Source organism: Temnothorax curvispinosus, unplaced genomic scaffold (genome assembly GCF_003070985.1).
Source record: "Temnothorax curvispinosus isolate PA1 unplaced genomic scaffold, ASM307098v1 QBEX01015679.1, whole genome shotgun sequence".
Classification (NCBI taxonomy): Eukaryota; Metazoa; Arthropoda; class Insecta; order Hymenoptera; family Formicidae; genus Temnothorax; species Temnothorax curvispinosus.
The window spans coordinates 1-9,752 of record NW_020225459.1 but is presented as its reverse complement, the minus strand read 5'-3'; the positions used below and the strand labels follow the sequence as shown (position 1 = coordinate 9,752).

The 9,752-nt window shown below is 37.1% G+C and overlaps 1 protein-coding gene across 1 annotated transcript; it reads left to right on the top strand.

Annotated features, from left to right (window-relative positions):
* The first annotated feature begins 343 nt into the window (after positions 1 to 343).
* LOC112465965 (serine/arginine repetitive matrix protein 2-like) lies at positions 344 to 3,803 on the top strand. Its single transcript, XM_025033799.1, has 6 exons — positions 344 to 768; positions 1,026 to 1,174; positions 1,274 to 1,481; positions 1,588 to 1,749; positions 1,840 to 1,987; positions 2,077 to 3,803. The coding sequence occupies exons 1-6, from the start codon at positions 421 to 423 to the stop codon at positions 3,078 to 3,080; spliced, it is 2,019 nt and encodes a 672-aa protein (XP_024889567.1). The 5' UTR covers positions 344 to 420; the 3' UTR covers positions 3,081 to 3,803.
* Positions 3,804 to 9,752: the final 5,949 nt, after the last annotated feature.

The following is a 9,752-nucleotide window of genomic DNA, read 5'->3' as shown; positions in this document are numbered from 1 at the left end:
CAGAAACTTAACTGCGCTATAAATAGGCAAAACAATATCGACATGGGAGGTAATGGAGAAGATACGCGCGCTTATACTGCCGGACGAATTCGAATCCCTGAAAGTGGCCAAAAGCACTCTGGAATTCATTCGGCTGGAGGGCGACCTGCGGGACCGATGCAGGTTGCCGAGGGTGTTGGCCAGGCTGGACCTGCAGCAATTGAATCTCGCCGGCTTTCCCAACGTCCTCAAGGTAAATGTCGCCACCAATTTTAATCGCGCAATACAATTCTGCATTAAACACAGAGATTTAAACAACGAGATCTGTGACATTGAAGGAGTTAATTAATTTTTGACTTCATTAAGATCCGGGCGGCCGAGACGAAGGATGACTTCCCAACGAAACACAGCTGGAACTCCTATTTCAGGGATGCGAAACACATGAACGAGTTGAAGGCCGGCGAGAGACCGGACACTATCCACATTACCGGTCTGCCAGTTAAATGGTTCTCCGAGGATAACGCAAGCGTACCGAGTGAGTCGCTAGTCACGAAGATCTTTCAGAAATGGGGCACGTTGAGGAGACTCGACGTGCCTGCCGCGGATCGCTACAGATCCAGAATGCGGCTCGGTAATAACATTCATAAGTTCAGTTACGAGGACGGCTTATTTTTCGACGTGTACATACAGTATGTCGAATATATGGATTTTGTCAGAGCGATGGACGCTCTGCGTGGTATGAAACTGTTGAAGAAAGACGGCCAGAATTCGTTGACGGCGACAATAAAGGTAATATTCAATAGAAAATACAATGCCTCTATAGTATATCTGTTGTGACATTAAAACTTTTTTGACTGTATATCTGCATCAATACTAATGTGTATAATATGTTTTCCGGAATGTTAATAATTGTAAACTTAACTTAACGTAAGATAACATACATTCTAAACGCGACTATATGCGACAAATAATTTTCAAAATAAACAGAACAAAAAAAAAGATTATTAAATCGAATATCTTTTGATGATTGAAATAATTCCATTCAGGTTGATTTTGACAAGACCAAACACATGAGCGACAGTTCGGTATCGCATCGGGAATTCGAGAGAAGGCGTTTAATAGCGCAGGACAATTTAGCGGCGGAGAAAATTCGAAAAAGAGAAGAAGCAGAAAAGAAACGGCAAGAGGAATTGAAGTAAGCGTTTTAATGAGAAAAATACTTTAAGACGTATTCTATAAATACGGTATTGTATTTCTTTTTTGTGATACAAAATTATTCTTGCTTTAACCTTAGAAAAAAGGAGGAAGCAGATTCACTAGCAAAAGTAGATCGACAACGAACGCGGGAAGAGAAACGAAAACGAAAGGCTCTCACGAAGTTTCGTAAGCAAGAAGAGGACAAGGTTTCAATGAAGATCGCTAGGGAAGAACATAAGTTGATAAAAGCTCAACGGCAGTTGGAAAGCATACGATTATTAGATGAACTGTTTGACAGAATAAAGGTGGGTGACAAAAAATAAATTGTTGGTGATAAAATCGTTTTAAGGTTGAATAAAACCGATAAAATTAATTCACGAATACGTATCTGATTATGTATCTCAATTACAGACGAAAGTGGAGAAGAAAGAGATTAAGCTGGATCAAAACATCGCAAAAAAGAACGAAACAAAAAATGATCAAACAAGTGAAAATGCTAAGAAAGTAGATTCGGAAAATGACAAAAAAAATAAGGACAAGAAGAAGAAAACAAAGAAAGATAAAAAGAAAAAGGTGTTTAATTATTTTATTACGTAAAATTTGCATTATTGCAATGCAACGCTATTTAAGAATTAGCATTTAATAATATTTTTATTGTTATAGAAAAAGCAGAAGAAAACGCAGAAAAAACGGAAAAAAGGTGATAATTCCGGCTCAGGTAGCACAACCGAGGAAGAATCAGATAAAGAGACAAATAAGAAAAAACTGAAGAGTGTCTTGATAAAAAACGACGGTGCGACTTCGTCTAAAGGTACGTTTCATACAAAATATTATTTATACATATAATGCTGTGAAATAAAAATGTACAGATGTAGTAAAATAACCCAACATTAATTACAGATGCTGTGCCAGCAAATCTTCCTTATGACTATTCTGATTCGATATCGATGGACAGGATACCAATGTTGCCGTCAATGGCGCCATTCCATACGTTGAGAATGCCGAGGTATGCGAGATCACAGATGATGCGGTCGCCAATGTCGGGATATTCGATGTCGATCCATCAGCCCATGTTACCTATGGGTAGAGGTCGGGGACGATACGAAATGAACTATGCGTTGGCAAATCCTTATTTATATAATGGACAATACTACGAGTATTTTACACATCTGGTCGAGCGGGACTCGAAGCAAAAATCGAGGATGCGTAACCGTAATCGAAAACCGATAAATAGATCTATCTCAAGAACGAGGACCAAGTCAAAATCCAGGAGCGTCTCCAGATCGCGTAGTAGAAGACGCAGCGATTCGCGCTCCAAGAGAAGGTCGAAATCCAGATCACGATCGCACAGATCGAGATCGCGATCGCGCAGATCGAGATCACGATCACGCAGATCGAGATCACGATCGCGCAGATCGAGATCGCGATCGCATCGTTCGAAATCGCGCTCTAGATCGCGCAACCGCCGGAAATCGGCAAGTAGATCGGTCTCGAAGAGGAGAACGAGAACAAGAACAAGATCGAACTCTAAAACAAAGCGCAAGAAATCATCTAGATCAAAGTCCAACTCCAGAACGCGTCGTTCTAGATCCAAACGAAAATCGCGATCCAGAAGTCGCTCCAAGTCCCGCAACAAGAATCGTTATAGGAGCAAGCGTGGCGAGAGATCGTCTTCCGTCAAAGTTACGCGGGCGAAATCACGACCCACGTCACCCAGACGCAGATCACGCAGTAGTTCTTGGTCTATGCCAAAGTCGCCAGGTCGTAGAAGTTGCTCGTGGTCGAGAACTGCAACCGAAAATAATATTAACGAGCAAGACGTGAGCAAGGAACCTGAAAAACCTGTTCAAGAAGAAGCAACAAAGGAAACGGAAAAAGAAGAAACGCAAAAGGAAGCGAATTGATAGGACTTAGCATGATTTTGTTGAAATATGTCAAGAAGAAATTTTTTAAAGATACTGCTATATAGGAAATGATCAAATACAAACTTTTAGTATGTTGCAATAATGCGAATATATCTCTAAATTCATTGAGTGTAGATAGAACTTCCTTCTTGTACAAAACATGTAAATAATTACGTTGTAACGCAGTCTTTTCTGTATATTTTTATATTTGAACTAACTTTTGAACAAATTTTTTATTCTATACATTTACTTAGACGACAGCATTAATTTGAATGAAAACAAAATTTCGATGATTTAATCAATGTAAACTGAAATAATCAATAGTGACATATTAAAATATGTAAAAAGTATCTTCTGATGAAAAAAAAGTTCTGTTTATTACTTATCGCATTGCGATAAAATTCAAAGATTTTTTAAAAATACTTTGGAACAGAAAAACAAACGGATATACTCATTATGTAATTGTTTCAAATATTTTAGTTATCTTTATATATATGGTACAAGGTAATTCTAGTAACTAACTAGATTAGTAAAATGCAATTGCATTTTTTTTAAATGGAATTATATACTTTTTTTAACATAAATAGATTTTTTTCATTATTCTGTATAATAGAATTAGGAATCGGAAAGTCAATACTTTGCTGGATATTACACATTTTGTCAAAATTATTACATCAAATACACTACCATGACATTCTAAATATCTTCCAACAAATTTTTTTATATTTTCCATAACATTGTCATGTTGGTCACTAATTGTATTGTGACTAGATATTTGATACAAATCTATAAAGAAAAATTGTTTTAAATCCGCATTCCTCCACTTTAGCCTTGTTCACCTGATTTGAATCCCCTTGATGTTTTCTTTATAGAGGTATTTAAAAGATAACGTGTATTCACAAATTAGAAAATGTGTTAGTCAAGCACTTAATGTAATAAAGTAATTTTCTAATATAAAATGTGTAATAACTGACAAGTATTAACCTTCCGATTACCTTATCTTATTCTTTTATATATATAATAATAGAAAGAATCGATTTATGTTAAAAAAGAGCATGATTCCATTTTAAAAAAAGTGCGTTGCATCTTGTATACATCACTGCATTATTCGAAAAAATATAATCACGTAATAGTAGATCTGTCTCATACTAAATAAACAGTAATAGCTTCTATTTTACCATGTTTTTCTATCTTGACTTAAGAAAGAGCTATAACCTGGTCCAGTTACTAGAATCATTCTGTATATAAAAATTCTTGTTGGATGTACTAGCCAGCTATACTTCGTACTCTTATTGAAATTGCAACGAGATAAATTCGAGAGAAACGGAGTAAAACGTGTCTCTAGAGAAATTATATCGATACGGGAAGTGTTCAATTCAACACACATGAAAACCAATGGCATGCATACATATAGACACATTTAAAAAGACAAATACAGTTTATTACAAACATACTGCATTAATTTTTTTCCAAACTTACTTTTCCCTCATTTGACTTTTTCTGCTTAAAGTGAGAGGATGCATTTGAAAAATTGATTGAAATACTAATATTTTTTTACATTCTTTAAAGTAAATGTTTCTTATACATTTTGAGCTATATAAGATAATTTTCGGATATGTTTACGTATTTAAAAGAAGGTTGAACATATAATTCTCTCGTGGTTTGAATAGTTAGAAGCAGATTATTAAGAAAGAAAAAAATTATTTTAAATTACTTGATTTATCAGCTAGTGTAACATCTTTTACTTGTAGCCTGAAATACATGAAGAAAAGAAGGATAAATTATTACATGGGATGTGAAATTGTGGCACATCTCTAAACAACATCGAAACTTTTTAAGTGCACTTCTGTAATTTTATCAATAATTGTAAAAAAGATGACTTTTAACCATAATTTAAATTCAGAAAAAACTTATTTAGAAAAAGCATCAAAATGTAGGAATTATATTAAAAAATGAATAAAGCAAAGATGATTCAAATATATTAATTCAGTAAAGAAGGAACATATATAAGATATAGTTTTATTCTACGATTTCACAAATACACCGATCTTTTCTTCTACTTGGAATATAATTTTCTTGTTTTTCGCGCTGTAGTGAGCTAATCGCGGGAATTGATTAATGAGAGAGAGGGGGGGGGAGGGATAATAAAAAGATTCAGAACGCAATCCTTCCGATTTGCAAATTTATTTGTTCTCGACATGAAAACACGTTGGTTCATAGACATCGTAATAAGTTATACGCGCGTTCCGTCCCTCGTTAATAATGATCGATCAGCTTCGTGATTAACGCTAGTTTTTAAAGAGTATCGACCGGGCCCTATTTTTAACGCGGGATTCGCAATTTAATCGGTTGCTTAGTGCCATGGCGTTCGTATTATTTTCTTCTCCTTTAAAAATATGCGCTACGTTTATGTCGTCGCTATTATAATTAAATACACGTAACGTATATACACACTCTTCCTCGTATTAATCGCACCCCACATTTTAATGGCAAACTCATCCGTAACGCTCACCCACTGTTGATGATCGAGTCACTAATAATGGAAGATACTTAATCGTTCTCCGTCGAAAAACACGTCCTCCCGCTTGACGGAGACGAAGGGTGGGAAGCATAACCCCTTGTAAATAAACTTGAAATTTATTTGCTTGGGGTTACGTTTCCCACCCTTCGTCCCCTGTCCCTTTCCATTTAATTATCCCCTAAGAGAGTTGATCCTATCCCTCGGAATTGATTAGATATTGACTACTTTCAAGATTCGTTGCGTGGGATTTGTTCCTTAGCGACGCGGACGATAGCATCCTCGTCCCGTCGTCTTAAACTATTAGTCGTGATTATAATAACGCCCCGTATATGTGAACGCTACACTGAGAGAAATATATATATTTTTTTTTTCAAAAAAAAAATTTTGTTGATTTAATAAAACTGTTAGTTATCAAGCAGATGATTTGATTGGCTTAACAAAATATTTGTACAAAATATTTTGTTCTTTTTGTTCTTTTTGACTATTTTGTTTGTTGACTATATTGATTTGTTCTTTTTAACTAAATATTTTATACTATCAATTATACATAATATAACATTAACTAAATATTTCTTTGAATAAATTTACTATTTTTAAAAACGTTATAATGTTCTTGGTTCAACAAAATTATTTTATTGAGTTAACAAAATTGATCATTAACTTAAAAAAAATGATTTTGTATGATACAATTTTCAGAATTCAATTATTTCATTTTGTTCAAACAATAGACGTGTACTTAATTCAATAAAATAAATAATTGGGTCAATAAATTGAGAAATCAACAAAATTGTTTTGTTGATTCTACAATATTTTTCCCTCAGTGTAATTATAATTAGTAGCGAATTTCAACACCCACCCTTGAAATACTTTCTGATGCAGACTTTCGTCACTTATATACGTCCCGTCGTTTATTATATATGTATAATTCCGTCGTAAATACGATAGCTAATCTGTCAAAAACAGTTTTCGCAAAGTGTATGGAACAAATTTCATTGTTAAAATGCCAGCAGAAATATAACTGGAATATGATGGCAGATTGACTACAGAAACCAAACAAAATTTATCACTTCGTGATGACCGTTTAAACCATACATTCCATTTAAATAGTTACAGAATGGGAGATTCTGCTGTCAGATCGTATATCAGGATCTACCAACTGAACACGAACTTAATTCGGAATAGATAGTGGCAATCTGCAATAGTTTACTCGAATTTGCTGGCAAACTGTCGGCACACTGCCAACATTTTATTTATTAGAATAAAAGATATAATTATGTATGATGTGCATATATCGGCGCAACTATGCAAAAATGAGCTTTATGAACATTTTATGAACAATTAAAAATGATGAAAGCGGTAAAAGATAGGACAAAATTTAATCGATTGAAAGTTAATCAAACTATAAAAAAAAAAAACGTGAACCCCATGACCGGCGCGAAATCTCTAAGTAAGTCTCTTTGACTTTACAATTCAGATAGTAATCTCGTGCGCATGAGAATCGCTTCCTTCTCCGTTTAGTAATCAAAGAGTTAAGTCTCGGGTTGGCACTCGAATGGCTATATGAATGAAAAGTAAACCCCGTTCGCCAGGATCGCCGGATCCCGACGCAGGACGAGCGCTATCGTCCGCGTGAATTCTTTTTTTTTCTTCTTTTCAAGTGTGAGAACCTCAGTGTCGTTACACCGTTCGAGTCTATAGGAATCACAGAAACGCCTGACTGTTTCGACAAGCGATATCGGGTCGCGTCTCTCAGCTCGAGACGTGAGGCATAGTTATAATCATATATTACGCCTAAAAATATATATACATATATATATGTATATGCGTATATGTATATGTATAATTTAATCATAAAGATCTTGGGAATCAACATTCCAAAGGGATTTCGCGCGTTTTTTTGTTGTTGCAAATTAAGGACTTAAAGTTTCGCAAAGTTTCTAAGATTACGCAAAGTATCTTATTCGAAGAGCCCAAAGGTCTAGGAATACGGCGATTCACTCAACATTTCCGCGGACTCAGAGTACGTCCTAGGTGCCTGGCATTTTGGACTGTTCGCTATTTGAAGAATGTTTCGAAATTACACTAAAACCTCGGGGGCCGCGAGAGGGTCCCCCTGAACTAACTTTCAAGAATTCAAGTTCCTGCGGGGTCGAAATTACAGGAAATACGAATTTCAAATCAGAGATTGTGTCGTCGTTCTAACATTCGCAGTCACCACTACATCTCTGTCAAAAGAAAGGGTCTTTAATAAATAGCGGGTGTTCCAGGGATCTTCGAACAGATCCCCATTCATCTACGATTCCAAATTGGTCCAAAAAGAACCAATTCAACTCGCACATGAAAGACGAGATTGCCAGTCCTGGAACGCTCCGCGTATACGTGATGCGAAAGCGTTATGTTTCTGTAATTATATAATTATAACTATAAGAATCGTCCAACCGCATATCGCGCTTGCATGATTCTCGAGCAACAATGTGTAAGGTTTAACACGACACCCTGTGTGCCACTTCCTCGCGAGCTCGACCTGTTGAGCCGGAGCTCAATATCGAAAGGATCTTTAACACAGAAGATGCAGCGTAGAAGCCTTTCGGGAGGAACCCCCACGTCCCCCACGTGCGGGGTGGTCGCTTTGCGAGTCGCCTGGGTTTTGAACTATCGATTACAGCGCGAACACGAACTTGATGAAGGAGAGACCGATCGGAGTCTGAGGATTGTTGATGGCGATACATTTGTGTAAGAGCGAGCGTGAACAGAGGACGTTCGATAATCGGACAAAAAGCATGTCCGAATCAGTTTAGGAAACACGCCTGTGAGAAATTAAAAGCCGCGCGCGGTGGCGACAATTGAAGCGATAGAAATATTGCTGTGAAGAGAATCGATCTTTTTTAAGCCAATTCCAACAACTCTGAAGTATATAGTCTTCTTTCTTTAAAATATTCTGTGAGATAAAGTAAAATTGTTTAAAAGTACTTTGGCTCTTTTTCTTCAGCCACTTGTCTGTCTCACCTCGAAAAATCATGACTTGAGGGTTCGCAAATCATTTGGTAACAACTGCGACGATGACAATTTCTCTCCTGTGTCCCTTATGCGAAAAATGCAAAATGCGAGTTCACAAAATCCGAGTGAGGAAGAAGGGTCGCGTTATTTTGAACAGTTGCGTGAAAAAGGGGACTGACTATACGTTTCTTCCGGGATTGGCGGGCAGTATCTTGTATTTCGTTCAATACGACGTCGTCATAATAAATCTCAAAGACGTAGCAAAACTTTCCGAGACGCTCCGAGTTGTTTTTAAGCGTATTTTATTTCTACATGTATATGTATATACTTCTCTGGAATTTCGATTTAGTAGATAATGATAACATTGACGTTCGGTGTTGGCCTCGGTACAGTATCAATTTCTAATTAATACGGAAATATTGGAAAAGATCTTTAAGTACTATAAACGATAAATATCTAAGAACACGCTTCCAACGCTTCCAAGTCCAACGTGTTTCAAACATTTTGGAGTCTGCCATGCGCCTGATTGAAAGCTTCAGAAAATTTCAAGATAACGTGATTGAACTCCAAGTTCTTATCGCAATTACCGCTCGATCCGGAGTCTCGAGACTTCAGAGATTTATCCGAAGACAGAATTCCGCAGATTCGGCTCTCTCGAGCCCGAGAGTTTGGAGTTTCAAACATTCCGGAGAGTCGAGGGAGGTCTGCTCGGGGATTCGGATGGTTTCGGGGGATCCGCGGGTGCGCTCGTCGATAATGCGTGTCGATCAGGATGAGAGGTCAGGGGAAAATCGGCTGGATTGTTGGATAGGAACGCGTTAACCAGTCGACGTGCCGCGAAGTTCCGATCGCGATTGGCATGCGCACGCGCGTGAGTTAGCATAGCTCTTTTTTTCTTATTAGTCAATTCGTTAGCGGAGTCTAAAAAAATATCGTTAAGTCTCGTCGTAAGAAAAAGTTCGCTCTCGGTGCTTCGTATAGTATCAAAACCACTTTAGCCCTACAAATTTGTTTGTTTCTTTTTTTGTTGTTGTTTTTCTACCGCGCAATGAGATGCACTCTTGCATGCTTTTTTAAACGGCGCGCCCTCGTTCCTTCTAACGAATGTGTGTGTGTGTGTGTGTGTGTGTGTGTGTGTGTGTGTGTGTGTGTGT

Coding starts and splice junctions, on each gene's coding strand:
- LOC112465965 (XM_025033799.1), top strand. CDS start 421: ATGAACGAGTTGAAGGCCGGCGAGAGACCGGACACTATCCACATTACC. Junction 769..1,025: donor CGTTGACGGCGACAATAAAG/GTAATATTCAAT, acceptor AATTCCATTCAG/GTTGATTTTGACAAGACCAA. Junction 1,988..2,076: donor CGGTGCGACTTCGTCTAAAG/GTACGTTTCATA, acceptor CATTAATTACAG/ATGCTGTGCCAGCAAATCTT.